Source organism: Haliotis rufescens, unplaced genomic scaffold (genome assembly GCF_023055435.1).
Source record: "Haliotis rufescens isolate VD_foot unplaced genomic scaffold, xgHalRufe1.0.p SCAF_13, whole genome shotgun sequence".
NCBI lineage: Eukaryota > Metazoa > Mollusca > Gastropoda > Lepetellida > Haliotidae > Haliotis > Haliotis rufescens.
In genome coordinates this window covers 12,524,312-12,543,746 of record NW_025963813.1, presented here as the reverse complement: position 1 = coordinate 12,543,746, position 19,435 = coordinate 12,524,312, and the positions used below count along the sequence as shown (strand labels likewise).

General features: G+C 41.1%; 2 protein-coding genes across 3 annotated transcripts; both read right to left on the bottom strand.

Moving 5' to 3' along the window:
• Positions 1-7,124: 7,124 nt before the first annotated feature.
• Positions 7,125-11,452, bottom strand: LOC124139170. 2 transcript variants are annotated; one of them, XM_046506197.2, is made up of 4 exons: positions 11,035-11,452; positions 10,567-10,669; positions 10,074-10,131; positions 7,125-8,958 (listed from the first exon to the last, which is right to left on the bottom strand). In XM_046506197.2, exons 2-4 carry the CDS (start codon positions 10,667-10,669, stop codon positions 8,175-8,177), a joined length of 945 nt encoding a protein of 314 aa, XP_046362153.2. In that variant the 5' UTR covers positions 11,035-11,452; the 3' UTR covers positions 7,125-8,174. The 2 variants fall into 2 exon arrangements, with proteins under 2 accessions (XP_046362153.2, XP_048250716.1); XM_048394759.1 differs by having other exon boundaries at positions 10,567-11,452.
• Positions 11,453-12,094: 642 nt separating this feature from the next.
• LOC124139117 (leucine-rich repeat-containing protein 4C-like) lies at positions 12,095-17,409 on the bottom strand. Its single transcript, XM_046506143.2, has 3 exons — positions 16,009-17,409; positions 14,496-14,567; positions 12,095-13,453 (listed from the first exon to the last, which is right to left on the bottom strand). Exons 1-3 carry the CDS (start codon positions 16,865-16,867, stop codon positions 13,257-13,259), a joined length of 1,128 nt encoding a protein of 375 aa, XP_046362099.1. The 5' UTR covers positions 16,868-17,409; the 3' UTR covers positions 12,095-13,256.
• Between the last annotated feature and the right edge of the window lie 2,026 nt (positions 17,410-19,435).

The following is a 19,435-nucleotide window of genomic DNA, read 5'->3' as shown; positions in this document are numbered from 1 at the left end:
GGGGAGGTGATTTGCACAGCAGATTGTCTTGATTTTCAAACTGTGTAGTGTTGGAGTGAGTTGTATGAAAAGGAAGGGTGTGAGGTGGGCTGACATTATATTCAGAAAAGAGCACCCCGGTGATCCCCAGGGCATGTGTGGTCCAATGGTCTAAATACACTGTGATGTATTGCGTCGCTTAGGGTCCCATGATTCTATGATCATGGGTTTGAATCCACCTTTTCTACCAGATTATGATCCTTGGTTTGTCTGCACCAAACACATTCTCTGGGTTTCCATCAAGACATGCCTCATTTTCCTACCACATCGGGGCGGTCGGGTAGCCTCGTGGTTAAAGCGTCCGCTCGTCTCGCCGAAGACCCGGGTTCGATTCCCGACATGGGTACAATGTGTGAAGCCCATTTCTGGTGTCCCCTGCCGTTATATTGCTGGAATATTGCTAAAAGCGGCGTAAAACCATACTCACTCACTCACTCACTCATCAATCATCATAACCTTTGATATGTTGACAGACATTTTGTAGGATTTTAAAATGTGCTCAGGTATTGTATTGGCATTAAATATAATTTTTGTCACCAATTAGAAACAGTCAGCACTTCGCATTCTTTCACATTTGTTTCACTTTCATTATAGTCTTTAACCCACCTGTACGTATGGTATACCATGTTTATAGTCTTTCTTACCTGGGGGGGGGAAGGGGGGACGAAGAAGGGGATTTTTTGTGCGATACTCTGTGACTCCTCTATTTATCGTTATTTATCGTCCCCATGGGGATTCCGGGTAAGAACAGGCCCCATGCAGCCTATGCTTGTCATACAGGCAACTTGATGGATCGGGTTGTCAGACCAGTGACTTGGTTCATTTTGTGTCTTCATACCCCAACAGTGGCTCATAATATCAGTCACTGGTTTGTCCAGTTCAGAAATGATTATATTGAGGCCACTGTCATGGAGGTTGAATTTTGAGTGTTGTGGACAACAGCAACCATACATATAGTAATAATGGTAAACAAATAAAATGTCAGTTGGGGAATGTTGCATATTTTTGGATCCAAGGATGTTCGCTTTTGTTATTCGTATTCAAAGTTTATTGATGTTGTATGAGTAGAAAAACTCATGTATATAAATAGGTTAGCTTTCACTGCCATGAAGGAAAGCGCCATATGAGATTTCATTGTTGCACAGTATCTATTGTCTTTGATGTTCTTTGTTTGAGGGGCGGTCGGGTAGCCTAGTGGTTAAAGCGTTTGCTTGTCACGCCGAAGACCCGGGTTCGATTCCCGACATGGGTACAATGTGTGAAGCCCATTTCTGGTGTCCCCCACCGTGATATTGCTGGAATATTGCTAAAAGCAGTGTAAAACCTCACTCACTCACTCTTAGTTTGACCTTTTCTAAAATATACATACATTGCCATGATAATACACTTATGTTTTCAAATATTTGGCTCACAGATCCCCTGACAAAATCAATTCACACAAAATGATCACTTGACTTGATTTGGATGTATTTTTAAAATATTTGTCTATACTTTACTTCAAAAATGTGTTCTATTTTAAGTTTGACCAACCTTAAATAGTCCCTCTAGTATTGGCTAAATATCTGTAAACCATTAAAAAATAAGGCCTTACTTGATTTTGTTGAAATTTGTTCATTAAACAGCCCCATGTAAATATGAATCACTGCTGCCGCAATTTGTTTTTGGAACCATATGATGCTTGGACATCATCGTCACAGGGATATCAAACATGTATCATGCATATACCATGATTGCCCTGGGAATTATTTTTGATTACATTGATATTAGGGCTGGGACGGGTAACTCGGGTACTCGGGTCTGGTGGGTTCTGAGTAGGACCCGGGTACCCACAGGACTACCCTGACCCATGGTTAGTCACGTGATATTTTGTTTCATGACACAAAATCACTATATAACTACATGGTTACACGACAATTTCTCATGTTTGCATTTCTTTATGACTATGAAACACGTTCCTTTTGACTTATATATGTTTGAACAAAGCTAAAACTTCAGTCAACTTCAGTGTATGAATGACCACATCGTTTTATACGTGTATCTTAATACATTTTGCCAGGGCTACTGTCAAACTATACCCAATAGGACATTTTGTACCTATCTTTTGACACCAACAGCGGGTATCTGCATGATCTGAGCAGAGTCGGGTAATAGGGGTGTGGGTACCCGGGTAGTAAATTTGGACTCGTCCCAGCCCTAACTGATATATCATTTCATGGGTCAAGCTCATTCACAAGACTATAGCCTGAAGAGAGGTTGCTTACTGCCTTATGTGATGAGGGTTAACTCTCCATGATCTTTGGTGTATGAGTAGATCAATCTTCAAGGATTCTTTTTTCCGAAATGGGGTTCAGGACCAAAATGAAATAAAATTGCATGTAAAATTTCAAGTATTCCTTATATGCATGGACAGCAATTCAAAAGAGTAAAGTGGAGGCATGAAAGCAGCATGCTGCTTGGAGTCCAAGAGTTACTTCCCTTCCCATGTCTATCTACTTTTGGAGTTCTTTCTAATGCTTTGATAAAATGTTCATCGGGCAGAAAAGTCAGTCATGGGTCGCAGCTGGATGAAAAATCAAAGTATTCATATCTTATTCTGAAAATCACATACTTGCTGCATGTCAAATTTCACAACAGTACATGCAAAATTGACTGAGTGATGGCCGAAAAGGACATTTTCAACATGGCCGTCATGATGTATCTCAAAATGTTAGTGATTTGAATTTTTTTTAATTAAGTTTCGATAATCTTTCTCATGTGTTCATATTTTTTATGGGGCTGTGGGGTAGCCAAGCGGTTAAATTGTTGGCTTGTCATGGTCCAAGCAGAGACCAGACAATATAATCTGTTATATGGTCTCTGGTCCATGGTTCAGTGCCCGGTTTGCCACATTGGTATTGTATGTAAAGCCCAGTACTGGTGTCCACTGCCAGGATATTGATGAAATAGGCAACAAAAAACCATACTCACAATTGTTAAACATTGTTATTGTTGTATTATATGTAAATATTTATATATTTGTTGATGTGGCTCTTTACCTTCCACATTATCACCACAATGTTCCACACAGGCCTTGTTTAACGTGTATACATAAATATGTTTGGCACTGAATGCGTTGAACGCAATGAAATACACACAGTTAAGCGCTGTTGTTTTGAACTGCATGGACCTGAGAAAAGGTTTGACATATCAAGCACAGATTTGAAACAGATTCTCAATGTCAAAGCATTACAATATCAGCGGTAAAAACTTAACATTTTTGGTCCACAAGTCATTATAATGATAATATATAGCAAAACCCCTAAAAATGGCAAATATCTACTGGTCATTATGATACTTTAACTATTGGGCAGATTTGCAAGGACAATAATAGGACTAGTGCCAATTTCAAACCCTGAATATTATTTCTGAACTACAGTAGATTACAGTATTGAGAAGTTCATGTTAAGCAAGCAAATATAGTGTTGAGTTAATAAAAGATTACTTGGGGAGCAACAGCTCTATTTGATTTTCAGGGGGGTTCAGGGATTTGTGTAAAAAGAAAATAATAAGGCCCCTGTTTTTGCTAAAAAATGCAGTTCCTTATTGATCTTTGTGTAAAAAAATAAGCAATTGAGCACCTGTTTTATGTTTTGAAAAATAACTGAGCCCATTTCTGGTGTGCCCCGCCGTGATATTGCTGGAATATTGCTAAAAGTGGCGTAAAACCATACTCACTCACTCACATGATGTATTGTAGTTTCACAAGTTTATACAGTTTGATTATCAGGGCAGTTTTGTACTTAGGAGTCACTGAGCCATTGTTCCACAAAGCGATCTTAGCCATCAATCAGAACTCCCATGCTTAAACAGACTGATGATAGTCAGAACTAAAAGAGACCTAAGATAAAAAAAAATGTGTCCAAATCCTGATTCGACTTATTAGAGGTCAAATAGTGATAAGAATTGAAGGAATTCAATTGTACTGGACAATTAGTTCAACACAGAGTTCAAGGCAACAGTATTTGCATGACGAGGTTAGGTTGACAGATACTGTGTATCAGGAAGGGTGGAAACTAGACTTTTATAGTCAGTTAACTCTCTTGCCTCGGGAAGATGGGAATATTCTTGCCAAAAGCATTGCTCCTTTATGGTGAATTTTGGATCGCATTATATTTACTCTGTGTAGAAATGCTATGTGGTATTCATTAAATTTCATGGACTTGTTTTCATTGTAAAATGGTACAATGGGTGATGGGTACCACAAGGAGTTGCGTCCCTTTGTCATGCAGGATCTACTGATCAGGGACCAGCATCAATTTAGATTTGACTCATGCATTAGTCTGACACATCTTCATGTGATGGGAAAACTGTTCAAAGGGAAGTTAAACCAAATTTTCACTCATGAACAGTTACTTCTGCTCATGCTATCAATCACTGGTTTGTCTAGGCATTCATCCAGGATTTGAACCCACACTCAATTTCTAAAAGGCATTGTGTATTCATAGCTTTTGGCCATGGAAGCCATGCCAATTTAAACTTATCAGACTTATCATACTGTATTTTGTTATAGAAAAAGAATTTTTACGATGTCATATAAGGTATGTCAACAAAAAGAACATACTGAACACAGGGTATCTGTAAAGCATCCATGATGTATGAAAGATAAAGAACTATCAATAACATCAAGCTAGTTGTTATTATAATAATTGGGTATATATTTCCAGTCAGCTAGGACAGAGTTTTAGGGGGAGGGCGTTACAGACTTTTCCCCCAAGAAATTCAGGTCAGAAGGTCAGAATTTGAAAAAATTATATTTTACAATTTCAAATATTTTTTTTTTTTTTCAACATTTTTTTATATATTGGATGCCATGTTGTCTCACCATAAACTGGTACTTAATATCTTTTGCCTTGTGACTAGATAGGGTCCCAGTTAAATTGGCTCATCAAAATCTAAGGGGTATAACTCTGGCCTGTTTAGATTAGACCAGGAAGACCTCACATCAAGGGCATAACATTTCCACACTTATTTTGAGCTTCCTACTCTCAATGTGAGAGGAATGAGTAAAATTTTTAAACATTGATATTAACCTATTTTAAAATTGCGTTTTGTTTCAAATAAAGAAAATGATTTGGGTGTGTACACTAAGAATTGACTTTCATTTTGTGTGAGTTCATTGGATTATGAACCTTCATTGAGTGAGTGCCAAACTGTATAACCTAAACGTCGGAGCTTGCGACTGAAATCGTCAGTGCACGGTCCATTAAAGCATACATGTGTACACTCAGCATCTTTTGTTTTGTTTGTTTGTTGTTTAACGCCGCACTCAGCAATATTCCAGCTATATGATGGTGGTCTGAAAATAATCGAGTCTGGACCAGACAAGCCAGTGATGGACAACATGAGCATCAATCCACGCAGTTGCATTAACCAAGTCAGCGAGCCTGATCACCCGATCTCATGAGTCGCCTCTTGCGACAAGCATAGTCCCCGTTTACGGAAAGCATGGATTGATTGGGCAGTTTCCCTTTGACTTACTGAACAAGCTCCTTCCCATCCCGATACACTGTCGAAACTTCCGATATCACTACTGCCACAAAGCTGCTGCTTCAGTGACGTGAATTAAAAATCAAAGTGCACGTTTGAATTTTTTCTCCTTTATGCGAATATTTTTCTCCTAAAAATGGAAAACAAATGGACTTGGCATAGATAAAAACATCGTAAAGGACCACGTGGGGAGTGGTTTTGTTTACAAAAGTCCTCCCACAAATCGACCGTTCATGGAACTATGTACTATCACGATGTTACTTCACACGCAAATCCAAGTGAGCTCACCAGGTATGAGAAAACAAGAGTTATGTCCTTGCAAGCTCCTCAGAGATAGCATTCGCGGAGCTCCGAGAGTGTAACGAAGTTGTCACGCGCTGGGAAGGAGCTTGACGTCCTTGTCGCGAAGGGAGACAAGTCTGTTTAGCAAAAGGTAATCAGAATTTACAGTTATTTCCCTTTGACCATCAACGGCACGGCTCCTCAAGTCCATTGAGTCGTACCGATGTAGTTTGCAGGTAGCCGAATAAACCGGGTGGACCCCAGGGAACTGAAATCGGCAGTGCGCGGTCCATGAAGCCACACCCTTATCGACAGTGCATATATTGCGCTAACTAAAAAACATGCATAAAACCGCTGACTGCTTAGTCTCCCATTGAAACCGAATAAACCAGCGCGCGATACCTTCGTTTCTTTCATAATATCATCGATGCCGCTTAGGCTGAAGGGGTCTTTTATGTGGTTTGTTTGTTGTTTAACGCCGCACTCAGCAATTTTCCAGCTATATGACGGCGGTCTGTTAGTAATCGAGTCTGAAACAGACAATCCAGTGACTGACATCATGAGCATCGATCGCCTCATACGGCAAGCAGAGGTTGCTGAAGACCTACACTACCCAGGGTTTTCACGAGTCTCGTATGTGGTAGTACATGAATCTCCCCAAGGTTGAACTCAGTTCTGAAACTAGCTTAGCATTGAACAAACTCGCGTCCGAATTTCCTCTCTGAGAAAGATGGTGACTTTCCAACAAGATGATATTTACGATGATGTAACACAAACTGCAATGGACTTAATACAAAGATAGGACTCGGGCAGTGAAAACGATTGCAGAATTTCACATATCACACAGCTAGGCGGCTAGCATTAAGGTTTTCTTTGTTATCAAGACATTTTGAGGCTATGTGGCGTAAAGCCCGATTCAGTCGACAAGGAAGACGTAGATACATTATAAATCAAGGCGGATATTCCGTTAGAAACAGGAGGATTCCATATTCACAAAGCGAGACATTTCGGTGAAACCGGTTTGTTACCAAATGGAACGGATTCGCTCACGTCCCCCCCACCCAAAACTTCCACAGTTGAGGACCAGTTCAGGTACCCATGAGTCCAGTCAACCTGGACACTGACTCTCAAGCCCTGAAGATCAGCTGTTGCACATTTTGAATTTGCAATAAATACATAAAAAGCAGACCACAACTAATCTGAAGACAGGCCAAGAAAGTTTAAACATTGCGGGAATGAATATCCCAAGAAATATACATTGACTGGAAAACCCACAATGCGTTTGTTCCATTGAAAAACTTATACCTGTAATTGGTAGAAAATACGTCTTGTTATTTTAGGTTTTTTATTCAACAATTTAAATATTGAACAACGCGTTATATACTATAATAGCATGGACATTCAATAAATCACAAAAGTCTGATGAAAATGTTTTTAACGTATTATAAAAATAAATATTTAACAACTTGATACCGAAACTATAACATTCAAATAAAGAAATATATTTTTAACAAATTATAGCAGAAAGCTTTTCAACAATACTTCCTATGAACGCTTATGTAAGGAAATTCGTTCATAAAAACAAGAAGCACATTGAAAAATGTAAAACTATATTCTACAAGCATTCTTTGGCCCGCGTTTCTGAAGACCATTTCAGATGAGCCCCACCGTGATATTGCTGGAGTATTGCTAAAAGCGGCGTAAAGGAGAAAGCATACTTCCGAAACGTTGTGTTCCTCATGATAAAGAAGTTGACATCCATTAATTCTCTTCCTTAGTGTATCACTTCTATATGCCTTTCAAAGACAAGAACTTTGTCTAAAATATACATGTTATAATATGGCTGTGTGAAACCCACATGCGACATGAATCTAAAACAGAAGCACCACACATTGAACCATTGGTAAACTGTATGCTCATTTGAGCAATCAAGTAATCTCAGACTTTACTGATAGCTTTCATAATCAACAAGCAGGAAAGGCCGGAGTAAGATCCAAGCGGGGGGGGATAATTCATTCTTTTTGTGAGCACTGAGCAGACAACACTTTGATGTTGGCATCTGGTTGGGGAGAGATGGGGGATTATCATATTGTAGGTAGTCATTTAATCCCCGAGAGCAATAGCAGCCCTGATAGTTGGCAGAACGATGGGGGTGGGTGTATAGAGGATGGATGGAAATGTAAATTGGGATTTTTACATTAATCTTGAGAATTTAGTGTGCTAAAACCTCATTTCAGAAAATTAATGAAGACAACAGATGTCCGATATCTATTTAGGAAATGTATATTATAAAGTCATCCATCCATGTTTACTAGTCCGATCCATCTTTAATCACGAGACACCCTTGTCCCCTGCAGATCCCGAGACTTGCGACCAATATCCTGCACACCCTGGCGGGGAAGCCGAAGACTATCCACAGAAGTCGCACCACGGATTGGTGGTAAGGCCAGTGGAATTCTGCTCTGTCGTCTGCTGGGAGCATTTCTCCGTGGACATGTTGGAGGAGTGGGGACCATTGTCCCGAGTTGTGGCAGATGAACCGGAGATTTGCTTTGTTTCTTCTCATGTGATTCAACTGTCGTCTGCTTGTGAGGTGTGACCGTTTTGTTGTTCTCTGTGATAGGCGGCAGATGAGGCCGATCCGCCCTGGACCTGCCAGTGTATGGGCGTCGTCTGGCTGATCCCGCCCGGCCATTGTCGGGAGCTGTGGGAGGTCTTGGAGCTATTGCCTCTCTCATGTTCTCAACATCCGGAAATTCTTCATCCTCAATCTCTCCCCCTTCCATGTTCTTCCAGGTTTTCCTCAGAAAATTGTTGTCCAGAACAGTCTGGAAATAAGAGGCCCTCAGTCGCTTGTTTTTATCTTGGAGGGAATGCAACCTGTCAATGACCTTCTTCAGTGGCTTGTATTTGTCCAGACGCGTCTTCAGTCCCAGAATCTTCTCCTGGTTTTTGTCCCAGTTCCGCTTGTAGTTGTCGTACTCTACGTGGTAGAATTCGGCGTTCTTCTCAATCCGGGCGTTTCTTCTCTGCATCACACGGAGTTGTCTTCCTACCTGTTCCATCTCCTTTTTGTAGTCCGCAGCGAGACTCTGAAGGTGCTTCATGAAGCTGTAAGAGCAGACGTGGATGTTTTCATCAGATTTGTTGGCAACGTGAAGACAAGTCTTAATTATTTCTGGTTATTGCTCAATGAAAAGAATAAACATTTAATAATCAACAGACATGTGGGCAACGTAAGATCAGTCTTAATTATCGCTGATTTTAGGTAAAAGAAAAGAGTGAACTATAAATGATCAGCACACATGAGCAACGTAAATATAAGCGACAAAACCCTTTCCATATTCATAGGAAATCTCTGGTGAAAGCAGAGGCGATAGCGATAGATTCCGACTATATCGTGAATCACTATCAAATAGTGATGATACCAGGTGTTTGCGAAAAGGCGACAAGTCTTAATTATAGTTTGATTGCTGCTCAATGAAACAAATGAAGTAGGGATGACATCATCAATATATAAAAATGTAAAATACAAAGCTAGGACTTCAGATTTTTTTAACAACCGAATATGAGATGAAGAAAACAAGACTTTACAAATTGTAGATTTTAATTTAACATTATATGAGCGAAAATACACTGTTTCTTTATGAACGAACATATTTTTTAAATTTGAAATGTCAAACTAATGGGTTACACAAGATCGAATAGTCGTAAGATAACACTGAGGATTAATTTTAAAGTTAATAACTGATGTATTGGAGACACTTTGCCCGGACGAGGGCTATATGACCTCACCCTAGATTGATTGCAAAGTTTTGGACATGACTTGTCACACTCAATCGAAATTAACGATCTCACGTGGATGGTTCACAAGAATCAAAAGCAATTCTAAATTAACTATTTTGTTAATTCTGCGTTTGGTGCATCTCCTCAAATTCAAATGGCGCTTGTGAAATGTTGAATTGGAATTCAGATGCGTTGACAAATATGGTCACAAAGTATGTGGAAAAAGTTAACATATATTGCTTGACGGGCGGTGTAAGGGACAAGAATAATTTAACCCCCATTTTACTTATTACTGAAGAACTAGAAAGTAGTTATTACTAAAGAACTACTTTAGAACTACTTTAGAACTACTTCAGAACTACTAAAGTAGCCATTTCAAAGACAAGAAACATTTAATGATCGTTCTGTCTGCCAATACTGAAACTGCCAACAGAGCCTACCATTCCTCTTCGCTGAGTTTTGGGCTTTCTGGCCTCTTTGGACTTGTGTTGAAAGCATCTGCATGACACAGAACAATGATTGGTTGAATTAATTACAGAATAACATCAACTAGACACGTGTACTGAAGTAGTTATAATGAAGAACATGCAGTTTGAAACAACTTGGAATATGTTTCTTTGCAAAAAGTATGCAGCAAACCTGATGACCAATTCATAAAACAAAAAACTAAAGGTTGCAGGAGCATCACTAACGATGGATTTTGAACAAATATGATCTTACTTGCATTTTATCTCACTTTATCAACAGATGACGGCTGTTTATATCAAGAGCACAAAATATGAAGATATTTTAACTGGTAATGAATCGTATATCTCAAAATTGAGACCACATGCTTATATATATTTTAATCTTTTATTTGTATATGATATAGGTGTTTCTATTGCCTGATAACTCACCCATTGGTGGACCTTGCGGATATTTCGAGCAACTTACCATTCACTGGTGTAGGAGATCGAGACCCTTCGGGCAACTCCGGTATGGGAGACAGAACCTGTGTCCCGGCTCTCACTGCTATCTTGCGTAGCAACCGACCCATCTGAAAAGGAGACACATAAATTATAGAATTAATAAAATAAACAAAAATAACAACATACTGTTTTAACCCTCTAAATATTCGAATGTTGTTGACGATGTTTACAACAGATAAAGTATTTGAAGAATAGTTTACATTAACAAAATATAACGGTATACCAGAGGTTAAAGGTTCTGTGGCTAATCTTTCGTTGTTTAATAATACATAATATAAACAATCTTCCATGTCAATATATAGTTATAAAAAGACCTTCTTTATGATTAATAATTGCATTAATGATGCAGATGTTGTTTTCAATAGCATATTTTAATCAAGGGCTCGTGGTCTGTTTCTTGAAAAAAAGAAGAAGTATTTACAGCTAATCTTACCGTCCTAAGTTGATGGTGTGTATCAATAAATATATTTTCCAAATTAATACAACGCAGTCTCTTCAATAATCACGTAAAACGCAGCTTTGGGTACAGCGCTGACAGCAACGTAACCAAGCCTCAGCGATCACTAGGGCGGTCTGATTGTAGTGACGTCACGGCATGTGTCATCGCAAGCTCCTCACAGCAGTAACTCCTTCCATGTTCTCCACCCTTTGGTGGAGATGAAGGTAGCATGCACTGGGGTGGAGCTTGGTGTTCTGAAGCTAAAAGTACGAGCGCGTCGCCGTTGAATAAAATTGTCATCCGCACGAAACAAAATGAGCGCCGCTTAAACATTTTGTTCGGATACTCCTCCTTCCAACAGAATGAAGAGAAACGGAAACAGATGATGATGACAAGCGCCATAATTGTTTTACTGTGACTCAGATATATGGAGACAATAAAATTGAGAATCGAAGACATATTTGAAAAAAAATAAATTTCAAATTACCATGGAAAGCACATGACACCGGTATCTGATTTCATTTTATTTTATATAACGGTGGCCAGTAAAAAATACTTTACCTGAAACAACATAGGTTAAAAGGATGATCAGCGTCCTACGTGATCGGGGAAACAAACCACAATCGGTCAAGTCACATGACCAAAAATAGGGCTCTGTTTACCTATGCTAACCCGAAATGATCTCAGCAAGATGTGGTTACAGTCGTGTAAGTTAGTGAGTGAGTGAGTGAGTGAGTTGGGTTTAACGCCGCTTTTAACAGTATTCCGCTTATATCACGGCGCATCAGCTTAATGTGGGAGGAAAGACCGGAGTGATGCAGGTCTCAGACGTTTACCATTTCGGTGAAACCCACGAGCACGGGTATGGTGCTGACAAACCTAGAACATAATCGGGACGAACCGGGATTTGAACCCACAATCATAGTTTTTTGGTCGTGACCGAATTGAGGCGCCAAAGACGACTGGGCCACCCATGGCCCCCTCCAGGCGTGTTAGAATTCCCTTGGTGCTCTACCGTATGTGCTCCCAGTCTGATAACGGAAGTCCGACAGAAGAGAAAAGTACTCACTTAATGCTGTATTTCTTTATTGACACTCAACCTAGGTTAAGATACATCTGAATATAGTTTTCACTGCAAACAAAGATGGCCTTATTGAAAGCTTTCTACGATATAGTACTGGTCCTTTAGTCGGAGAAAGGATTTTGAGGTGCCACAGGCCCAAATCAAAGGATGCCGAATTGCCATGGAAAAGATGTAAGATGTCAAAAACAGTGGAAGTCAGTTTATCAGGACACGTTTTGTAAACATCGGTTTCAGTAAACATCGGTTATTTTAAGTTGACTGGAGTTCCCTCCCCTGTCTCCGCACCTTGCAGTAAATTATACCAATATGAGTGAGTGAGTATGGTTTTACGCCGCTTTTAGCAATATTCCAGCAATATCACGGCGGGGGACACCAGAAATGGGCTTCACACATTGTCTGCGGCGTGACGAGCGAACGCTTCAACCACTAGGCTACCCGACCGCCCCTATACCAATATAAAGCATACCCCACCGAAGTAAGCAGTAGTCCGACAATACCACGATCTAAAAATTGTCGAGGGCCTGCCAAACTAGTGGTCGACATGTTGAACGTCCTACGTTGTCAACCACGTCAGCGACATTGTCCAGCCGGTCCAACTAGACGCCTCTCACGTCAACTTATAGAGTCCTGGCGATCATAATCCGGGACTGAACCAAAGTAATTACGTGTTTGTATTCGCCAAGAATGTTATACTAGAACTGGATAAATATTGTTTAGGGGTTGTATTACTGAGAGGGAATGTATTTTCCGAAGGTCGTTGTATTGTTTTACTGAGAGACATTGATAAACGAAGGTAACGTTTTACTGAGAGGGACTGTTTAACTGAGACAGACAATTTTACAGAGAGAGACTTTAACTGGATAAATATTGTTTAGGGGTTGTATTACTGAGAGGGAATGTCTTTACGAAGGTCGTTGTATTGTTTTACTGAGAGACATTGATAAACGAAGGTAACGTTTTATTGAGAGGGACTGTTGAACTGAGACAGACAATTTTACTGAGAGAGGCTGACAAACTGAGAAAGACTGAGAGTTTGTTTTACTGAGAGGAACTGTTTTACTGAGATAGACAGATAAACTGAGAGAGGCCGTTTTACTAAGGGACACTGATCAACTGACATAATGTTTGACTGTTATATATAGGGTGTGACTCTTCTGGGTGCGGCCCTGTGTCCGTTCACAGACTTGACAGGAGTCTTCGAGGGCAGCTTCTTGCATATGTCGCGTCTGTTCTTGAGGATGAAGGCGACGCAGGCGACAACGACGGTGAAGGAGAAGAAGGTGATGCTGAAGGAGAGGATCTGTAACCACGTGAGACAAATCCCGGACACTGCGAACACACGATAGGAGGCCACATTTAGGAGATAAACATACTGTGTTTTCAATGTAGAGCTAGGTTACCTGTAGATTTAACCCCGCTAAATTGAATTTGGAACCGAACGCGCAGCGTGTTTTTCTGCACGAAATGTATTGCCACACATCATTTGAATATTGTAGTAACCGCATCTGTGCATTTTGTAACCTGTAATTGTAGATATAATTATTTAAATATGCCTACCGACAATGACTGAAAATAGTACTATTCTATGAATATTAGCTTCCGCGGTGATGCGGCCGTCAAACCAGCTTTTTCAGTCAGAGAGGTTTTATTATGATTTAATAGCCTCTGGTTGACCAATCAGAATCGAGTAAATTCCAAATTCATGGTAGAATATCTAATATGTCCTTCTATAGAATACACATTAAACAGGGAGTTTTGTGTGAGGCTGTTTTCAAAAAGAATATTTAGCGTTGGCGTAAAAATGACACAAGTTGTATACGATTAACATGGGTAATGGAAGTCTATTCTGACCAGGGTGCCGTTCCACAAAGCGATATATGGGCTAAGACGACCGTAACTCCATTAATTTGACATAGACAGTCGTAGCGCTACGATCGCTTTGTGGAAGGGGGCCCAGAATCCAAACACGGTCGCACACATACTTAACATAGCTCTACAGGCGTTGCGCTGTTCGGTATTGTTGATGTTAACAATGATACTGTAATGACAACACCGATCACTCATGTTGTTGTACAGGTTGGTTGGTTGGTTTGTTGTTTAACGCCGCACTCAGCAATATTCCAGCTATATGACGGCGGTCTGTAAATAATCGAGTCTGGACCAGACAATCCGGTGATTGACATCATGAACATCGTTCCAGGCAATTGGAATCGATGACATGCATTAACCAAGTCAGCGAGCCTGACCACCCGATCCCGTAAGTCACCTCTTACCACAAGCATAGTCACCTTTTACGGCAAGCATGGGTTACTGAAGACCTATTCTACCCCGGATCTTCACAGGTCTGTTGTACAGGTATAAGGGTACTCACTCGGCATTAGCCCAGCAGGACAAGCCACCACCGCCCCGCATACCTGGGTCTGATACGTTGTGATGCGTCTCCCTGCAGCAATCCAGACATGAGACTTATTTACATTCATGCTTCAGAACAGAACATTGTAATGCGAGGATATAATTATTACGGTACAGATAGCTAATATTGCTGATTTAGAAATCTGACGTTCCGAACGATCATATCTGGTATGGCAATGTTTCTAAGCCAGAATAGTCCTTATGTCACAAATGGACACTGATCGCACAGGGTGCCGTTGTACAAAACAACCTTAGCGCTACGACTGTCGTAAGTCTATGTTAAGGTATGGGAGTTACGATCACCTTAGCACTAAGATCGCTTTGTTCAACGGCACCCAGTTGTCTAACAAGAAGCAGCACATCGCGTAGAGATAAGTCCCTTGGCTACCAAGATTCCCTGTTTCACCGCGCGAATGCAAGTAAAGTGACGCAGGTCAGGGATGGTTAAACCACGAGCTAATATGATGCTGAATCTATTTTTTTCCAAAGTTTTCGGGAACAATTTTTTGTCGCTGAAATCCAGCCACACACACACGCACGCACACACACAATATCAAATGGTGGGTTCCTAATGGGGCTTTTATACAGGATGGCGACCTTCGTGCCTCCAGTGTGCGACCATAAAATTTTCGTTGGAGGCTCAAAGGAGGCAGAATGGCTGCCTAGGTCGTTCCAAGGTGGTACACAGGAGGTTCAGACATCGCCATGGACGCCATGGTTGACGTGAATTTTTGAACATGTTCAAAACAGTCGCACAAAGGTCGCTGAGGAGGTTGGTTGCTCAAAGGAGGCAGAAGGGAGGCATAAGCATTGCCGTTGTTGCAGAATGAAGGCACATTGGTCGCCCAATTGCCGCCAGGTAATTTTTCCCGTCTATCTTGGTAATGCTTCTGCCTCCCTTGTGCCTCCTTTGGGCGACCAACAGCGTGCATTAAACGATGACTGTGGCGACCGCCGTGACTCCATTCGGCGACCACAGCAATCCTTGAGACACCATGGCAATGCTTCTGCCTATTTTCTGCCTCCTTTGAGCTACCTGTAATGTCTACTCAGCCTGCCTATAAATAGAGGGCTTGTATCTGCAGTGTTTCATTGCAGACGCTGCACAACTCGAGCAGTTACTGCTGAACAACTGCTGGAGCAGTTACATAGAAACATGATTTTCTGGGTTTAGGCGACCATTGAACGTCCTGGCCAGGTTTTGATCGCTCAAAGGTGGCACAAAGGTCGCTGCCCTGTGTAAAGGGGGCTTAAGGGACCAGTGCATAGTTGCACCCTAGGTGTTCACCCATCTCATCCCATGTGAACTGGGCACTGAATCCAGATGGTGGAGAAAGTGACACCTTCAACTACCTAGTTACAGAAAAAGCAACACCGTCATGGATAGGCGTATTGACAAAGGTATTCACAGCAGCGCATTTCAGCAGACAGTTGCGTTCTATTAACGTGTAATATATAATAAAATTACTCACGGTCATATTCCTTTGGGAATGAACACATCATGTCGCCCTGCAGGTCAATCCCCTTGTCCGCAGCAAACTGCAGGAACCACAACGCAGCACAGGAACATCTCCATGGCACGTTGTCCATACTGATCCTTCTCAGACTCTCCAGTCCGCTGAAGATGTTGTTGCCGACGTAGGTGAAAGGATTGTTGTCCAGGCTGATACGAGTGAGATACTTCATCTTGCTAAACAACGCCAAGTCTATGACCCGAATACGACAATTGTTCAACGTAAGAACGCTGGCCTCCGTGAAGGGGTCAAGGACACCGCGACTCAAACCTCCCTGCGCAAGTTTGGTGTTGGACAAAGCGAATTCTCCCCTTGGGTTAGGGATGGTCGTATCTTTCTTGATGTTCACGCCAAGAAACGCGTTTACGTCGAGGTTGTCGATGGTACCGCCTTCTAAACTTAACAAATTGACAGTGCCAAGGTTTGTAAAAGCTCCAGGCGGGACGCTGTTGAACTGGCAATTTATAATCCGGACGTCCTGATAAAAACCCATGCCCTCAAAAGAGGAATTATCCAAACTGAGCACGGCTGACCCACCAGCGACACAGACGAAAGTTAAGGAAGATGCGTAGTTAGGGTCAAATGTCGAGGTGTTCACTTGAGCGAAGTTTGTAAACGACGATGACGTTATGGGGCCGTTCACGTCATTAATAACTAGCCTTTGTGGTCGAGGGTCGAACCCAACGGCATTAAGAGGAATGGAAGTTTTGAACCCGCAGGTGAACAGTCCATCTTTGTAATTACATCCAGTAGGTTGGCTCAGGGGCATGGATGATTTGAAGAGTAAAAAGCAGACGACAACAGTAATGTGGTGCATTTTGAAGAAATAGTTGGTGTGTATTTGCTGGTTATCAATCCTTGGTCTTGTCCAATCAGCTCAACACTTCGTTCTCACTGTTCTACGGTAATCAGGCTATTATTTCGCATCGAAGTTTTGTGTATTTTGCCCTTCTCCTTTGTATAATAGGGTTTATATCCTCATCAATTCGTTCGGCGATAAAATGTATAGTTTCTTTAGACAAATGACACAACCATCCGTTGATTTTTTTCTTAGGTTGTTTCCCAGTCTCTCTGGTCTGCTGTACATTAAACACCACACTCTAGATCCACGATAACATGACCGGAACAACGGCTTTCTTTTTGTGGAAACAATTTCTCAACAACGGAAGGCTGAGAATTATTTCACAGGTTTCAAACATGCCTTTTGTTACTTTGAAATATTCCTCTTGGGTCGCCAAACATGGCTAATGGATACATAAACATACTCAAGTGGATGTAATACTGCGCTCGTTCATAATAAACACAACAAATAACTGGCCCTGGGACAACGTTAATATCTTTGCCGAAACAGTGCTTACCTCCCCTTGTTTTGATTGCAGCCTGTTTGATTGGGAAATGACCTGACGTTCTACAGGCCAGCTTAGACTGCCATGCATGGAACGAAAACAGTTTTATCAGTTAATCTGGATTTTTTCTGGATAGGGCGTTTACGAACAAAACGTTTCATTTCGTGGTTTCGCGCGATGTATTGTTCAGAAGAAATTATAATAACACCACATTGCGCAGCATAATCAGTGATAAGTGTTCGGTCATAACAGAATACGCATGTTGCCGAATGTACCAAGGGAGCAAGGTTTATCGACTCAATTGAGACACATACATATCCTTTGAAAGACTAAACAGTTTTTTAAAACTCTGAACACGACACCAACCAGACTTTTTTTTGAAAGAAAAGATAAGATCTGGCTGGATCAATCTTCTTACAATGTCGGTTTGGATTTATGTCACCAGTTGCAGGCTCGACCATTTGCGCCTTCTGAAGTGAAAAATCAGCTGACACTGCGTCATGGTAATGCTCCTTGCACATGCGCAGTCAGCATTTTCTTCCAACACCAACAACCACTCACTCACAAGAACACCCCTTCTGCACCTCAAATAAAACCAAACTAGCTTTATACCAGTGTTCGAAATACCTGCCTGCCCGACCGTCCGAGACGGGTTGATTTCAACTCGGGCTTCCAGATTTTTAAATCCCCCTGCCCGACGGTCGGGTTATATTTCATATGTGAAAATATTCTAAATATTTCCCGATGATAATCATTACTTCACATGTAAAGATGAATGATAAAATGTAACCAAAAAGAAACCCCGTTAGCTTATCCTGAGAAACATATGATTATAGTGGGCAGGCAGGTTTTGGTCAGGGCTGGCAAGTATTTCAGCTAGCCAGTCCTGTGGTCTGGCTGAAATCTTTGGGAGTTTCATACCCTGTTTATACGAGTATATTTCAAACGATGTACGTTTTGTGGGAAGCGAAGAAGGAAATAGGAATATATGTACTTCTCAAAAGAAATACCCGACTACCCGAATCGGGTGGCTCTTGACCTCTTTTGAGTAGTTTATTGTTTACAAAAATTAAAAAATAAATGTTAGACTATTGTGTGCATCAAACTAAAAAAGAACCAAGGATTGACATTTTAGTGATTTAACCTATTATACATGCAGGAGTGTGTGTGTGTGTGTGTGTGTGGGGGGGGGGGGGGGGGGGGGGGGGGGGGGGGGGGGAGAGAGGAGGAGGGGAATATCTTTTTGTGAACTCGTGACCTTCTTGAGTTCACGACGCAAACACATGTGCCGGTCAAGTGAAAATATACCTGTCGACTATTTAAGCTTTTTGTTTGATCCAAACGACCAAAGTGTATGTGTTTTACTGGAAGTGGCTGATAAGCCTTAACAACAACTGTTTAGCAGTATTTCCTTTCAATATGAGTGTATTGTTGAAAGTGGTAGGTTACGGCGAGGTGTTGCGTTTCACACTAATGCTTTCCGTCATGCAACTTGGCGGCCGTCTCAAAATACGTGTGTGGTGTTTCTGTGTTAAAATCACACAAAATTCAGTTCTTAAATTATTTAGCCTATATCCCTGAGGTTTTTAATAGCGGTTTCTTTCTTCAGAATAATCAGATAGTGACATGCAAGTGAGGCCGACAGAACATGAATGTTGATATACTCGATTTCGAGCATAATACATCATGTTTGGTTTTATACGACCCCTTATTAGAGCTTCAGAACAGACAGATTAGATGTATAGAACTATGAAAAATTATGTAAATAATGTCCGCTTCAAATGCCATTTGGCAAAATCATAACATCACAGGTTGCCGAGTTATTCAGGATAAGTGCATCTATGGACACGCCATGTGCATGTAATACACGAAGTCTTGCTTCATGGTCAGAACGTGACCTGAAAGTGTGGATAGTGAGTGAGTTTGGTTTTACGCCGCTTTTAGCAATATTCCAGCAATATCACGGCGGGGGACACCAGAAATGGGCTCCGAAAGTGTGCATAGATTTTGTTTTCTTATTCCGATTAAATTCCAATTTT

Coding starts and splice junctions, on each gene's coding strand:
- LOC124139117 (XM_046506143.2), bottom strand. CDS start 16,867: ATGCACCACATTACTGTTGTCGTCTGCTTTTTACTCTTCAAATCATCC. Junction 14,568..16,008: donor ATTCCCAAAGGAATATGACC/GTGAGTAATTTT, acceptor GGATTGCTGCAG/GGAGACGCATCACAACGTAT. Junction 13,454..14,495: donor TCCTGCTGGGCTAATGCCGA/GTGAGTACCCTT, acceptor GTGTGTTCGCAG/TGTCCGGGATTTGTCTCACG.
- LOC124139170 (XM_048394759.1), bottom strand. CDS start 10,891: ATGGAAGATTGTTTATATTATGTATTATTAAACAACGAAAGATTAGCC. Junction 10,132..10,566: donor ATCTCCTACACCAGTGAATG/GTAAGTTGCTCG, acceptor TGTGTCATGCAG/ATGCTTTCAACACAAGTCCA. Junction 8,959..10,073: donor AAACTCAGCGAAGAGGAATG/GTAGGCTCTGTT, acceptor CTGCTCTTACAG/CTTCATGAAGCACCTTCAGA.